This window comes from Cyprinus carpio, chromosome B13 (assembly GCF_018340385.1).
Source record: "Cyprinus carpio isolate SPL01 chromosome B13, ASM1834038v1, whole genome shotgun sequence".
Classification (NCBI taxonomy): Eukaryota; Metazoa; Chordata; class Actinopteri; order Cypriniformes; family Cyprinidae; genus Cyprinus; species Cyprinus carpio.
In genome coordinates, this window is record NC_056609.1 from 16,772,702 (window position 1) to 16,789,440 (window position 16,739).

Here is a 16,739-nt window from a genome sequence, read left to right on the forward strand (position 1 = left end):
GAGAGCTTCCTGACCCTGCATAGACAGCAATGCAACTACCACATTCAATGTGTTCTTACTACCTTTCTGGGCCTTGAACGTGGTAGTTGTGTTGCTGTGTATGCAGGGACAGAAAGCTCTCGGATTTCATCAAAAATATTTTAATTTGTCTTCTGAAGATGAAAAAAGGTCTTACAGGTTTGGAATGACATGAGGGAGAGTAATTAATGAGAGAATTTTCATTTTCGGGTGAACTATTCCTTTAAGCAGCACAACTGAAAACTAGAGTAACAACTGCTGAAATTCAGTTTTGCCATGACAGTAATAAAATATATTTTAAAATATACTAAAATGGAATATATATATATATATGATTTAGGTTTGATTTATATTTTATACATACTTGAAATGATGAATGAATGAAATGTAAATGAAATGAAAACCGAATACCTTCTTCCTGGGACGAAGCTTCTCCCTCCAGTCTTTCAGTTCCTGACTGTGCTCCTCATCCAGCTCCTTCAGCTTCTGAGTCTCATGCTCAATCAGGAGGTGGCATTTCTCATTCTGATGGCAAAAAGACAACAAATCAGACGTTACAACCAAAGATAGAGAGCAGCACCATTTAATTGAAAAGTAAATGTAATGGAAAATGCAGGCACCCAGGAAAGAGGTCAACAGTAAGATTGTATATATGTGTTATATATGTGACCTGCATCTGTTGAAGTTCTCTGATGTTGGAGTCACACTGCAGCTGCAGGTCTCTCATCTGGTTCTCGTGTTTCTGATGCTGATGAAGTCTCTCATTCTTCTGTCTCTTGTCCTCCTGAGTGGCAAACTGCTCGAAATAAAGCAGAAAACTCCTTCAGGTTTGAACACCAGCCTGATTCCTCTGATCTTTACCAAAGCTTCCTGACAGAGGGTCTGACCTGTTTGATCTTCTCTCGGTCCTGCTCTGGTGTTCCTGTTCCAGTGATCCGCAGGCTCTTTTTAAACATCGCCATACGGGTCTTGGCTTCACTGCGCTGGATCTTGGGAAGCCGAGCTCTTTCCTGTGCCTGCCTGTTCTTCATCTCCTCTATCAGCCGCTGGTTATAACCCTGCATCTGCTCCATCTCCTGTTGACCCGTCGTGTGGGAATAAACATAGTCAAAGAGTGGCTACAAAACATACCAGTCTTTCATTCTTTGAATAGATTGACAGTCAAATCTCACCTTGTCATGCCTTTTGAGGAGCTGATGTCTCTGCATGAAGTATTGATCCTTCAGCTGCTGCTTTAGCAACTGGTGTTTCTCCTGCAGGTGGCGCTCCTCCAGCTCCCACATGGCTGCCTCCCGAGCTGTGGGTTTGTGAGCCAAAGAAAAGAGGAAATAGAATGATTCTCAGCCATTAGAACCAGATCGTTCAACTCCATGCAGGTTTAGACATGTTTTGCAGACATGAAGTCATACAGCTCATTACACATCACAGACGGCAAATCTCAACACGTCTGGAATCATTTTCACACACACGTCTCATCAAATGAGATCTGGGCCACACCTCAAGAGACATACGGCTGGCCTTTATAAGAACTGGAGAACTTTATAATTGGACCCCTGTCTGAAAATAACACGCAGATTAGCTCTATTCCAGGTAGAGAGAGCTTTACTGTCTGTAGAAGCAGGTAACATGTTTGGATTGTGTCCCTTGTAGTTGGAGTTGAAAGTGTGACCTAAAAAAAATCTATCACCACATATGCGCAGCTTATTTATTTATAATGAACATAACCGCAATTTAACACAAAAGGTCTAGAGGACTTCCTCATAGCATCAAACAATGAAGTGTGAAGTGCAACTATTTGAGGACTTACTGCAGCCACAAATGCTTTCCATTATTATCAATGTAAGAATATCTACAATGGCCACTGTTTATAGAGTGCCTGACCTCTCATGAGCTGCTGCTTGTGGTTGAGACAGTCTCTCTCAATAGTGGCGATTTCTAGTTTGTGCTGCTGGATGATCTTCTTCAGAGCTCCATCCAGCTCCTGCTGCTGCTTCTGGAGAAACTCTTGCTCCTAAAAGAGATGGGTGGAGAAAGAACAAAAGAGAGGAAGAAAGGAAGGAGGAGGAGGAATCGGGGATAGAAACAACAGGGATTATAAATTAGTAACTGTACATGATCATGCTCCAAGGGGAAGCAGTCAAAGATCACTGATAACACTGCATTAAGAGGAAAGTCACACACTTAAACTATTTAACAAAGATAAAACATTTATAATTCATGATGAATGGATAAAGATTTGTGAAAGGAAGTAACTAGAGAACAGATTAACAATACATATAAAGTCACAGTACAGCATAACATAACCTAAAGGTAGGCCCAGACTGAAGTTTTTTCATATTTTCTGTGCTGATTTGGGAGGGGGGATTATCAGGATGGAGTAAAACATGGTAAAATGTTACTACAAATTGCTTAAAGCTTAATGAAGTGAACAAACAATTTAATGAACGCAAAAAGTTTGTACACTACCTTTGCAAAGTTTTGGGTTAGTAAGATTAAGAAAAAAAGTTTTTGAAACAAGTCTCTTACGCTCACCAAGGCTACATTTATTTGATCAAAAATACTGTGTAAACAGTACTATTGTGAAATATTACAATTTAAGATAACTTTTCTATTTTAATATCTTTTAAAATGTAACTTATTCCTCTAATGGCAAAGCTAAATTTTCAGCAGTCATTACTCTAGTCTTTAGTGTCACGTGATCCTTCAGAAATCATTCTAATATACTGATTGGGTGCTGCTCATTAAGCATTTCTTATTATCATCAATGTTGAAGAAAGTTGTGTTGCTTATATTTTGTGGAAATCAATTCTTTCAGTCACTTGATCAATTTAATACATCCTTGACTGAATAAAAAGTATTAATTTCTAAAAAAAAAAAAAAAAAAACATTTTACTGACCGCAAACTTTTGAATGGTAGTGAACTTATTTGCATAGTTTTATAAATTACATTAATTTTAATTCTGTCAAACCTGTGCAGATTTCAGATCCATGTGGGCCTGCCTAAAGGACATGTACAGTATAATAACACTGAAATATGACTCAACCAGAGTAATACTGTTAACATATACATAATTTATAAGCTGATACAATAATATTAAATAATAATCATCTTCATAATGCATTTCAAAAGTCATCCTGATCTTCGACTCCTGCTTTGAACTTGGCCCTCAGTGGCACATAGAAAAAAGCAGCACAGGTGACGCACAGAAACTTGACCAGAGTTTCAGTAACAGTATGAGAGAGTGAGTGGATAGAAGAGATACTGAGACACTGCAGCAACACAGGCGACAGCACTCCAAAACAACAGAGCACCTTCCTGCCCGCATGTGCCGTCCACATCACATTCAAACGCTACTGCGCTGTTACAAAGAGACGTGCTTCAGTGGAATCATGTTAAACGTAATCAGATTAGTTCTGCTAGTGTCACTCAGCAAATATATACTATAATTCAGTTGTGACAAAAGTGTACAGATTCCAGAGAGGCTCACGTATACTTCCAAAGAGATGAGCTGACAACTTGCATTTTCATACTGGATTATATATCATTTTATGGCCTGTTTTGTCCTGTTTTAAAGTTTGTAAGCTAATACTATTTTAATTACTAAACTACAAGTGTGCTAAACTATTACAGCCGTTACACTGTGAATGTGCATTTGTGTGTGCATCTGCTCTGTATCTTGCGTGACGGACGGGCACATGTGAGAGGGTTGAGTCAAGAGGAGAGTGGAGACTTACATCCTGCATCTGAGCGTTGAACAGAGCACATGAGGACAACTGAAAAGACTGTATCATAACCTGGGCCACACCCTGTGGAGCAAAACACAGCCAACTCCACCACGTCAGGAACAGGGGACACACACCAGCACTCAAGCGTATCGCACACATCTCACAATATCATCCAGTCTTCACATTGCAGTAATCTGTTAGTTTCCTGGGTCATGTGCAGTGAAATGAGTTCTTCCAGATGATGGACGAAGAGCAGGTTTAGCAGCTGGTGAGTCTGAAGGACCACGATCAGTTAGTGCAGCTGTCGTCCTTGACATGCGTGATGAGATGCAGCAGTCATCGTTAGTCTGTTTTACTCCTCGAGATCAATGCAACATCCTATGTGGCCAAAGTATGGGAATACCCTCCCCCTTCTTAAACCGGTTACTTTAGCAACCCACATTTTTAACAGGTGCAAAAAAATCAAGCTGCATGTTTCAGAGAAAAGCACTGTGGTCGGTTATACACCAGCAACTCATGATCTGGTGTTTTCAGTTTCACCATTTGCAGCAGATGCTGCATTATATAAACTTATGTCTGCATCTGCTCTGAGTTTGGGCCTCTTATAACATAGATAGGTCGAAGTCGATGAGCCATCAGAAAAGCCATCAGAAAGTACAGGACAAAGTCTCCATTAATGGCCATGACAGTTTAATAGCAAATCTATGGAATAACCTTGATTTTAGTCACTTACTATTTGAGACCAGAGGGGCAGAAAACAGAAAACAACAGAAATAAAAGTGTGTAAATAGTAGCTGGTAACTAAATTACCTCTTCATGTTGAATGACTGCTAGGTCTTCCTTTAAGCATTTCATGAGCTCTTTTCTCAAGTGTTTAGGGGACATTCCGACCTCTTGTTTGACCTACAGTGTGAGCATGCAGACTGTTTGGAATGAAGGCTTTACTTGCACAGGGTCTGATTATGTTATTCATTAGTCGAAGAATGTCATGCAAAATATGCCAGGAAGGGTTAATTTACTACCATGATGAACGGTTTAGTATTTGAGAGATGATCATCACCAAACCACTGATGATTTCTGACTGGGTTAGCAGTTAATATAAAGATGATTCCAATAGTCCATGATCAGCCACTACCAGTAAGAGTTGTTCAGAAGGTGAAGAACAGTGAAAGCCCACTAACAGCTGCTAAAATAGAGCCCTTTTTTTTTTTTTTTTTTTCCACAGCCATCAGAATATAGATCCTTTCAAAGTAATATCTAAAAGATGCACACTTCTATATTGCTGACATTTATTCTTTTGTGAAGGAAGCGGAACTGTTTTGTCAGCAGCAGGCCATTGTTTTCAGTAGATCAGCATGAGAAGTCAAGCGTCAAAATGTCAAATTGTCAGGAAGCAGAGAGATATTTTGCTGGAGGGAGGGGGGTCAATACATTTATTTGTGAATTTTGAATATATATTACACAACCTGAGCAATTTTTTTCCATTCTAAAAGTAAATATCTTAGAATTTCATATACACTAACATTAAATTGTTTGGGGTCAGTAAGATTTTTTAATGTTTTAGAAAAAAGTCTCTTATGCTCACTTTTGTGGGTGACTAAAAGTGGGTGCATTTATTTGATCTATATATATATATATATATATATATATATATATATATATATATATATATATATATATATATATATATATATATATATATATATATATATATATAATTAAAGTTTTAAATAACTATTTTATATTTTAATAATATTTTACTTACAATTTATTCAGCAGTTAATACTCCAGTTTTTAGTGTCACATGGTCCTTCAAAAATCATTCTAATACCCTGATTTGTTGCTCAAGAAACATTTAATATTATCATCAATGTTAAAAACAGCTGTGAAGCTTAAAGTCTTTGTGAAAATAAAGATACTTTTCAAAAGCACCATTTATTTGAATCACTGTCACTTTTGATTTAATGCATCCTTGCTTAAGCATAATTTTAATCATACTAACCCCCAAACTTTTAAATGGTACTGTATATATTACTTTATCTGCTGCTCAGCAATTGAGGTGTGCATCTTGAAATGAAGGTCAATTTTAACAGTATTTTTAAAATGAAAGGAAACTTAAATCTCTAGTATTAGAGTCTATAAATACAGTGCGTTCCTATCAAGAGAAGAGGCCCTTCACCACAGCACTGATCTCCACTCAATACATCACTCACACAGGCAACATAATTAGTGACATTTACAAAAACAAAATATCAAAAACATTTTACATGCACTTGCTCTCAATAAAAACAATAATAAATGTTAACACTTGATAGGTAGAAATAATAAATATCAAGAAATATTTGAACAACTGTGTCACGAAAGGGAGAAAGAGAGGGAGAGAAAACGAGACACTGCCTTATCTAAATCCATTAAGGCACTCTGTTCATGCATATGACAGCATTAGAGAGGAGCAAGCTGTCTATTACCAAAGAAAGTGCCAAAGAAAAACCAAAACCAAAAAGAGAGAAAATAAGTGCTAATTTACAGTTTGCCAAATGTGCTGAGTATGTATCATGCTGACTGACAATGCAACGAGAGACAGCTAAAATGTGCTTTATTATAATGTTACTGACTATGACAGCAAATGCACCATACACCACCTAAAAGCAAATAAGACTAGTCACAGATCCACACTACACTCCCCATTACCATGAAGCCATGCATGCGCTGAAATCTCTCCATTTGAAAACACCAGCAGGAGGAAGATGAGATGGGATAAAAAGAGCCTTTATTTTGCTCCTAAGCCATTGCTTAGAACCCAATTAACCTTTAAAGCTGTCCCTGCAGCCTCTATGAGGATGGAAGTAATTGAATGTGAGAGCCAGAGTTTCGTTAAGCAAACATAACATGATAAGAAAAGAACTGCTTTGCATTTACAAGTCCGAATATGAAAGCAGGAGACACAGCTGAGGTGTGTCTAAGAGGATTTGCAGCTGCATTGTGATTCAGAAGCAAAGCTGCCAATGTACATTAGCGAAACGATAGTGTGTCTGTTTGGCTTTTGCATCCCCAGAAAACAAGAAAGAAAAAAAGCTGCTAAAAGCATACTAATTAAGGATGAGCATGAGTAATCCAACAGTCAAGAACTCAGTCTCCAAACTAGTTGACTAGCAAATGTAACTCACAAATAGACTGTCACCTTTGCCTGCTATAGACTCTAATGAAATGTAAAAAAAATAAAATAAAATATACAATGTACATATATATTAGTGCTGTCAAACGATTAATCGCATCCAAAATAAAAGTTTGTTTCCATTACACATGTATGTGTATATTACGTATATATAAATACACACACATACAGTATATACTTTGAAAATTTTTGTTTATACATTTATATATTCATATTCTTATATTTTATATCATATATAAATATTAATATATTTAATATGTAAACATAACATTTTCCTTAAATATATGCATGCATGTGTTTGTATTTATATATACATAATATTCACAAGTATACACATATATTATGTAAACCAAAACTTTTATTTTGGATACGATTAATCGTTTGACAGCACTAATATATATATTAGGGGTGTAACGGTTGACAAAATTCACGGTTCAGTTCGATATGACACGGATGTCACGGTTCGGTACGTTTTTGTTAAGGGGGGGTGGGGGGGTAATTGCTTATGTCACAATGTTGGAAACATTTCTGTTTTAAACCATAAAGGTGAGCCACTGGAGTTCAAGCAACGTGTAAACTTTATGCAAGAGTTATGCTAGTGAACATCTTAGTCAATTCACTATGCAGAAAGTAAAAGTAAATCCAGAATGAGGGAGTAATGATTGGACGGCATCTGATGCCGCATATTCTCTCAGAGATGACGAGAGAAGAATCTACTTTAACATATGCTGATAATGGTATATAGCTAACTGTTTTTATTTATTTCCTTAACATTTCTCTTGTGGCCCGTACATAGTGACAAAAAAGACAAGAAACGTATTTCGTGTTAAACAGGTTGTTTTTGAAAGTCGGGGCTTGAAATAGGCTAAAGATTTTATTCATTGATTTTAACTGATGAGTTAATATTTTAATTATAGGCCTATAATTCATTGTATATAGACTCGTTTTAAAAGACTTTTTTTTAAACATTTTAATTGATGAGTAATTAGCCTAATCTTTTGTTATCCTCCCAGCGCGTCAGTTATACGGTAGGCTAATATTGCGGGGCAAATTAATTGTAATTTTATTTTATTATTAAAAGTAACTTCATAATAATAACAGGCCTAATAAAAATATTAATATTAAATGGAAATGCCAAATCCTCTTAACAGGCCTATTGCCAATAATTGTTGTTTTTGACAATATCTCTGGCTATCGTTGATACAAGATCATCATTTTTCGATGCACCCCAGCAAGGGGAGGTTATCACTGGGCAGACAGCATGTTGCCTGTTACGTCGTTTGAGCTTCCTTGTTGAGCGAAGTAGCTGAAGATTAGTCCAACGAATGGTTCAGATTGTAATGCATACCGAATGGTACAATATGAATACGTGTATTGTTACACCCCCAATATATGTATATGTATATATATATATATATATATATATATATATATATATATATATATATATATATATATATATATATATATATATTGTGGCAGCTTACTAATTATTTTTTTTTCCAAAAGAAAAGCATAGGTTGTATTTTTCAACACCAATTTGTGAAATTGCTTAACATTAGTGAATATTAAATTTTTAACTTAAAAATAAATTAGTGTAAACTAGTGTTAGTGTACCTGGCTTTTAAATTACCCTAAATGCTCATCCTCAGTACCAACAATTAACAGGTCATGGCCTGATGAACAAATACATGCAAAGCAAATACAGTGCATCCGACTCCGCATCTCTCTTTCTCCGTTACCTCTTTTTTGCGGTTCTTCAACATGTTCTGGAACTTGGAGAGCTCCTTGTCCTGCTCTGCTTTGATCCTCTTGGCCTCATCTCTTAGTCGGTTGGTGTGGTCCTGCTCCAAACGCTCTATGGTCTGTTTCTGCTGTTTCTCAAGGTTCTCCACCTCTTGGTCATACTGACGTTTCTTCCCCTGGAGAGAGTGAGAAAGAGGAATACTGAATTACTGTTACTGACCATAAATGCATGTCAATTAACTTAGGCTTTCTGCTTGTGTCCCCCTGAGACATCAGCAGGCTGTTAAAAAAGTTAACTAGGGATGTACAGTATTATCGGAACGTTTTTGGAATCGGCCAGTAAAGGCTTAAAATGTAAACATTGGCATCGTCCGATTTGAAAAAATATGCCAATACGCCTTGCCTTGAGTTCATTATGGCAGTTCGAAACAGCTGACCAAAGCAAACTTTCTGGGGGAGTTCATTTTGGCTCCTAAAAACCTTTGAGCTTCCATTGGTCCGTGGCGATTACGCAATCAGTGGGTGTGTTCTGGAACTCCACCTTCTTTGACATGTGATTTATTTTCTCCCCCGGGTCGTTTCTCATTCAACGGAAGGCAGGCGGCAAGAGAACAACGTCTCCAAGTCACTAGCAACATAAATACATTGTCGAATAGTTGAGCTGCCACAGATATATCCACACCTGTATGATAGCTTTAGAGAGAGACTTTAAAGATTCAGAGAAAGCATTTCTAGCAATTCTTAGAAAAAAATTGCAACAAAGCTTGGTACCGACGACCCGGAGTTATGCAAAAAGAGACTTAGAGAAACGTCAGATGCAAGTTTTCCAAAGCCATGAAAAGAATGAAAGGAAAGAGTAAAGATAAAAGGTAGCAAGTACCAAATACATGTGTTTCAAATACTGCTGCTGTTGTTCTTTCAATAAGCGAATTTAAAAGGTATACAATAAATGAAATGCAATATACAATAACAAACCTTTGTTTTTTATCAAATCATGACATTACATAAAATATAAAAAGGTGTAATAATTTATCAAGTTTAATAAAATAAATGAACACTAATAAAATAAAGTAACGAATTGACTCTTTTTTCCACATCATGCTGAAGTTTTCAGACTATGAGCCATTCACAATTAAAGGACTGATTGCGGAAATGGTAAGGTTCTTTTGTATTGCAAACTTGACTCTGAACTGCTGCTAATCATTATTCTTTTGTCTATAATCTGACCATCGGTAACCGTCTCACACCTAGATACACCATCATTGCATCTTTATTGTGTTTAGGGCATACGCGCGAGTCATGTTTACATTAATCTACACCCTGCCTCCAGCAGCACAGGGGTTTTGGAAAGTTCAGAAACAGTATACTGTCGCTCAGCCTTTTCAAACTTCTTTTTGCCCCCAAACATAGAATGAAAACGAAGTTCGTTTGAAGTATATCTGGGCCTTAAGGGGGCTCTGTTGGCCTACTTGTAATAAAAAAGGGTTAAACATAATTAAGATACTTGTGTTTCTGAATAAATAAAGCAGTATCGCAGCATCCAAATTACATTTTTTTCTGTTATAACTTTTCTGGATTCTGTTTTTTCCGTTTAAATTTTTCTCAACTCCTTTTTAATAGTTAAATTAAATTGTATTAATCAAAAAACATGTCTAATTAATTCAAATCATGAAACATACATTTTCACATCAATTTTTTTAAAAATTAAAAAAACATTACATGTTTAGGGCCCTATGAAATGTTTTTTTTTTTTCCTCACCATATTTTTTATTACCAAATTCTGTGTTTTAGCATGTCTAATTATTTGAATGCATAAAACAACTTAATTTATTCTTTTTTTTTTTTTTTTTATAACGTAGCCTTATGATTTTTTTCCCTTCAGAAATTCTGTACCATGTATTTAAATTTTTCTGGTTATCAAATGAAGGAATAAAACAACGATTTCTTAAATTTTTTTTTAATTACTGAATATTAAGCCAACTTTATTTTTTGGCAACCAAAGGGGATTTACTATTAAAAATAAAACATGGAAGAAATGTTGTGTGATTATTCCTTAAAAAATAATGTTTGTTTCATTTTAGCAGTAGTAGGCTATGTACATTCTACTGAAAAATAGTAATAGGCACAATGTCTTCAAATCAAACTGGACACTGAAATCTCTGCAAGCGTCACGCCCGCTTCAGTATGTGTGTGGTAAATGAAACCGCGCGTCTGTGCCATTCATTTACAGAGACACGCAGAACATGCAGGATTCATATATAAATCGACTTCTGCAGCTTAATATTTACAGATACTAGTCCATATCGCAATTTTATTTAAGTGTAATGACCTACTTCTGAGTCATTCATTCAAAATTTGACAAATTCTGTGACAATCATCGTTAAACTCTGAATTCCGTTTTTATGACTGGATTCCATAATTCTGTCTGTGTTTTCCGCACGGCAGAAATCATTGGTCCCTAAATATGTATTATATTTTCAAACGGATTCTGAAACCTTAAATATGAGAAGCGCTTAAAGATTTTTTGAGTTTTTACAGATAAAAAAAAAAAAAAAAAAAAAAAACTGTTAAATCCACAAATAAAATGTTAAGGTTTTAACTGCATCTGTCAGGAAAAAACACAGCAGAGATTGATTTTTTTTACAGTTACTTTCAAGGCTTTCAATGTACTCTCATTAAAAAATAACTTTTTAACTAAACTAAAGTTTATTACTTCTAACAAATAAGTTTTGGCTCAAAACTAACCAAAATTAAAAATAATTTGTTTGCAAATTTCCACACAGGAGAGACTTGGTGTTGTTTCAAAACAAAGAGAAATATATATCGGTATTCGGCCAGAATTATTTTAAAAAATATTGGCATATCGGATATCGGCAAAAATCTAATATTGTGCATCCCTAAAGTTAACAGTAAGCAGCCCAACCAAAATACTAAACAAAGGCTACAATTAAGTCATGATGTTTAATCAAAAGCAATTTGAAGACAGATTTTGGACCAAATTTGACTGTGGTGGAGCCATAGATCACAACATTACAAAAACATGAACAAAGCATCACTTCCTACAGTGGTGGCGGGTTAGGACAAAATGGTTAGAATGTGGTGTAATACACTGCCTTTCATATAAATCAATCTTGATGTGTTTAGATACTTGTAACTTATGCATATTGCTGCATTTGAGTGCAGTGAATAAAACTGTTCTTTCAGTGTTTACGGATAAAATAAAAGAGTGTACAATAAACAGTGGATGACAATGGATTACAATGTTGAATGTAAACAAAACTTATGTGGGAATGAGGGTGCTGACCGTCATTTCCTGCTCGAAGCGCCTGAAGAGCTGCTCTTTCTGCTGCTGCAGTTTATTGCTGAGCTGCTGTTGAGCTCTTTGCTCCTCTTTTTGCAGCAGCCTCAGTTCTCGTAACTCCTGACGCCTACAGAACAAACAACAATCTAAAATATGATTTATGCATTATCAGATACATTATCATTTGCCTATTCCAAAATAACTACAAAAAGTAACTGATGTCAGTTTATATACCTCAAAAATCTCAGTTCCTCACTCTTGGTGTCATTGTCGGTGACCATCTTGGATGTGGTGACACTGACTTCCACCCCGTCAACCATAAACTTGCGGGTCTTTTTCAGTGTTTTCTTTTGGCGCTTGGTATCCTGTGGGATTGAATAAAGTTTAATGAAGATATTTTCTTCCAGGACCTTGATTTCAAGCACATCTGGGCAGAGTTATATGTACCTGTATAGAAACAGATCCTTCTTTGTTTGTGGAGAGGAAGCTGGAGATTGACAGATTAATGTCAATGCTGTTAGTATCTGCAGCAGAACTGCTGCCTGAGTCAGAGTCTTTCTCCTTTTCAACATCAGGTTTAGCTACCTCTGCATTCTGGTCACTCTCAGGCATGGTAGGTGCTTCCTGGACCTCTGGTCTGTCTTCATGGGCTTCCTGAGGTTCCTCTGTTGCGCTGACCTCCTCTTCTTTTACACCATTGATGACAACAACAGGGAATTCATTAATGGAGTTGTTCTCTACTACATCTACCCCCTTGGTTGCAAGATCGTCTTTGGGTTCTGAACTCTCACCCTTATCTCCAGCTTTTTCTTGATCCACTGTTGCCACTGGAGGAAGATCCTCCTTTACCTCTTCTGTAGAAACATCTGGTGAAATTTCAGTTTGCTCCTCCTTTAACTCTTCTTTTGGGACATGTGGTGAGGGTACTGTTCCCTCATCTTCTGCTGGTTCCTTTTTATTCATATCTTCCTCTGTCTCAATTTTTTCTCCAGCTTTTTCTGTAACCTCAATTGGTTCACTGATAGCTTCTTTAGTAACACCATCAGATTTGTTCTCTGGTCCTATATCTGAAGGCAGGGTAGGTTCCTCTTCTTCATCTGTGGTGGTTTGTTTTTTGGCTTCTTGCTGTGTTTCTTTACACTCTTCTTTTTTCTTCTCTGGTGGCTCTTCCACCATCACTTCCTTCTTTTCTTCCTCCCCAGTTTCCTCACTGACGGTTACAATCTCTTGGAGGACAGTGTCATTTGACACTGGAGGATTTGGCTGACCAGAGATCTCTACTTCTGTGGTCACAGGTGTAGGAGATTCTTTGTGTTTTTGAATAGCCTCCTCACCAGAATGTGATTCCTCAGTGCTGGTGTCTGATGGACTTGCCTCATTTACCTTCTCATCCTTAGCGTGGTTGGGTTTGCTGGCGTCCAACACCATGTCAGAGGTCTTATCACTAACTTGATCTTCTGAACTGGGTTTTCTTTCATGTTCAGCCTTCTCTGTGACCGACTCAAGAGTTGGCGTGTTCTGATACTGCCTCTCATCCTCCGAGCTGCCAACGCTGGTGTCCGATAATGCACGTTTGTGTCCAGGCACCACCTACATATACAAAATAGACAAAGTGACTGCAGCAACAAAATACTGTGTGCTGTGCCTGCAGATAATCAAAGAATTCTGCATTGAAACAATGGCACCATATTATCATGACAATTTAAAATTCTCTGAATGGGAAAAAGTTCTTAAAGTGGTTGTGTTCATACTGGCTGGGACTCTGGCTCTTCTTCCTCCTCTTCCTCTTTGCCCTCTTCAAACTCCTCAAACACTTCGGCTTTAGCCTCAGCAATCAGCTCTCGCAGTGGTTTGTTATCCATCACATTTGAAACAAATGGATGCTGAAAGCAGACCATGGCTGATCACTATCTTATACATTTTAATTTCCACCTTTAAACTGAACTGCATCAAGAAATACAAGATGGCCCAACCTGTAAGAGCTGCAATGCACTCCACCTGTTGTCTACATTTTTATCCAGTGCTTTCCGCAGGAAATCACTGAACTCAGGAGACCTGTTTAAATCAGGGGATGAGTAAATATGAACTCTGTGCAACATGTGAAAGGGCTCTTCATTTGGGGTATTACAGTCAAAACTATTAAGCAACAGGCTATGCAGTTCCAGGCTGACCATGTGTTAGGACTCTGGGGGAGCGACTGCTTACATGATTCATCAGCTCAATAGCCTCCAGCCTGGATTTTTTATTATTCAGTTGGGAGGTGATTTATCATATCAGTCAAAAATTTTCCAAATATGACCCTTTAACTGAACTCACTGAAAAAATTCTGTCCTCAGAAACAATCAATATAGTTTATATTGTTAATCACATTTTGCTTCATTATTGACACATGTGGAAGACCACAGCGCTGTGAGTTATAACTCTCACCATCGTGATGGAGCTGCAAGTGTGGGGGGCTCAGACTTTGCTATTTTTAGCAGAACTCTCATTGGGTTCATCTCGTGGTTAGGCGGCTCGATCTGTGCCAGCTCGATCAGAGTCACCCCCAGGGACCAGATGTCCGCTTTGTAGTCGTACGGTCTGTCCTTCGATGTCTCGCACATCACCACCTCCGGTGCCATCTTACATTTAAGAAAGAGAGGAAGGGAGGGGATTTTGAAAAATTGAGAATAAAGAAGCTTATTATGTGCAATATTCACAGCTCTGTTCTTACGTAATGACGGATCTCATGATTCAATGCAAGACTTGACAAATTGAGTGACTAACCAGTATGGTGTTCCAATGAAAGAGTCTCTTCTCTGAAGGGTCTTTGTATTCTTTGCAGACACTCCAAAGTCAGCTGAGAAGAAACATTGATCAAAATTAGAGACACAGAGTATGGCTGACAATAATATGCAAAAAAGAGACATGATTTTTAATCAATAAGTAAACTTAAAAGCTAAAATAAACATTTCAGTCTTCTTATATAAATACATATTAACTGCTAAAGACACATTTCTGATACTTTTTAACAAAGGACATTTCCATGACCTCTCCAGATTTTTAAGGTTACTGGATAAGATTTAAAAAAACAAAACAAAAAAAATTACAGAGAATATTTGAAAAAGAAGGTGAAAAAGAAAACTGGAAAAATTAATAAATAAATACAACTAATTAAATTGAAATGATACACATATATACATGAATTCCTTGAAAATATATATTTATATACACATTACATTATTAAATAAATAATTAATTAAATTTAAAATAAACAGTTTTTAGGCAACCTTTGTGAGGTTATTACCCAATTTGACGTCTCCATCTGAGGTAAAGAGAATATTTCCAGCTTTCAGGTCCCGGTGTATAATCTTATTCTCATGGAGGTAAGCCAGCGCCTCCAGCGTATGTTTACAGACAACCCGGATCTGAGGCTCTGTCAATGGCCGCTCAAGCTCTGCAGACACACACACACAAAATGGCTGTAAACAAGAGTCACCGCTAAGCAAGCACACTTTATCAGCTCTTTTTATTTGCAGTGATGTGTATTTAAGTTAAATCAGACAAATAAACTACAATGTAACTGACAAAGGGCTATGGCTCATATTAATAGCCATATTCTCTGTTGTTGTTTTCGGCTAGGTAGAGCACACTGCTCCCTTGTGACTGAAGCAATGCAAACAAATCTTTATTACAGCAGCACTGCTGGGACAGGCCCTCACAGAACAGACAGAAGACAACAGAGGGAGTCATAACAGCACAAACAATGAGTCAAAAGCATTTCCATCATATGAACACCTCACCACAGCAACACCTCTCTTATAGGCTAAATGTAGAAGAGGCCAGATTTTCATCACAGCAGACTAAACAGTCATAAGAAAGAGAGGTTTTATTCTTACAGGACATTGTTTACAATTGTGAAATGTTTTTTCCATCAACTACAGTGATGAGATTTGTGATTGGAAACAGGTTTTGTACAGATATAGTACAGATGACACTGTACAAAAAGAGAGGAAATGGGACTATTTGTTAGACATTTATGCATTGTTTTTGGCTGAATTAATACCGTTGAGAGCCATGAAAAACTTGTAAAGTCTACTTATGAATTTGCTGACATGGCACGTCACTGAAAAGATCTGATGCGTGTGGGGACATTTCAACAAAGCTTCCAACCAACAGAGAAAAGGGCTGAGTAGCTTTAAAAAGAGCCTAACCACTCCTTGAAATCTGACTTTGATAATTATATGGTCCAGTCCAGTGGCAAAAATGAGCACAGTGTGCTGGTGTGCCAGTGAGGTCTGGAGGAATGGAACATCATCGCACAGTAGAACAGACTCAGGCGACCACAGTGCCTTCTATTTCCTTCAATTAAACAAAGACCATAAAACTTACCCAACATCACAGCGTCCACTGCTCCTCCAGCACAAAACTCAATGAGAATCTAAAGAAGGGGTGAAAGAAAGAGATCCAGAAGATGAATGAACTAAGAATGACACCATTGCCACAGTGTGCAATGTAGAGTTTACTTTGATTACAAGCATCTGATTGGTTTGGTTGGGTGGGTGTTTTCCCTCTCAGTAGAAATCACGTTCTGGGGCACAAAGACCAGACAGAAAGGGCACTTCAGCTTCAGCAATTAAAGTGCAACCTGTGCACACCATTGTTTTTTGGGGGAGATGTACTGCTGTATATTTTTAAATTCCTCCTTGTTTTGTTGTCGCTTCCACATGTACATAACTTAAGACGTCCTATACATTAATATGTGCGCAAACAGGGTGCAATTTGTAAGGGGGG

General features: G+C 37.2%; 1 protein-coding gene across 3 annotated transcripts in view; it reads right to left on the reverse strand.

The window, feature by feature from the left end:
• The window catches only part of slka (STE20-like kinase a), a 38,254-nt gene that overhangs the window by 2,033 nt on the left and 19,482 nt on the right, over positions 1 to 16,739 (reverse strand). Inside the window, exons 3-18 of one of the 3 annotated variants that reach the window (XM_042736922.1) lie at positions 16,338 to 16,386; positions 15,253 to 15,402; positions 14,732 to 14,805; positions 14,394 to 14,587; positions 13,940 to 14,021; positions 13,718 to 13,849; positions 12,414 to 13,556; positions 12,201 to 12,331; positions 11,970 to 12,093; positions 8,662 to 8,841; positions 3,754 to 3,825; positions 1,900 to 2,029; positions 1,191 to 1,315; positions 906 to 1,094; positions 689 to 814; positions 430 to 543 (exon numbers count right to left, since the gene is read on the reverse strand). In XM_042736922.1, the coding sequence (XP_042592856.1) occupies positions 430 to 543; positions 689 to 814; positions 906 to 1,094; positions 1,191 to 1,315; positions 1,900 to 2,029; positions 3,754 to 3,825; positions 8,662 to 8,841; positions 11,970 to 12,093; positions 12,201 to 12,331; positions 12,414 to 13,556; positions 13,718 to 13,849; positions 13,940 to 14,021; positions 14,394 to 14,587; positions 14,732 to 14,805; positions 15,253 to 15,402; positions 16,338 to 16,386 (3,015 nt within the window). Of the gene's footprint in view, positions 1 to 429; positions 544 to 688; positions 815 to 905; positions 1,095 to 1,190; positions 1,316 to 1,899; positions 2,030 to 3,753; positions 3,826 to 4,554; positions 4,648 to 8,661; positions 8,842 to 11,969; positions 12,094 to 12,200; positions 12,332 to 12,413; positions 13,557 to 13,717; positions 13,850 to 13,939; positions 14,022 to 14,393; positions 14,588 to 14,731; positions 14,806 to 15,252; positions 15,403 to 16,337; positions 16,387 to 16,739 lie in introns of all 3 variants that reach the window. The other 2 variants (XM_042736921.1, XM_042736923.1) reach the window with 2 other exon arrangements.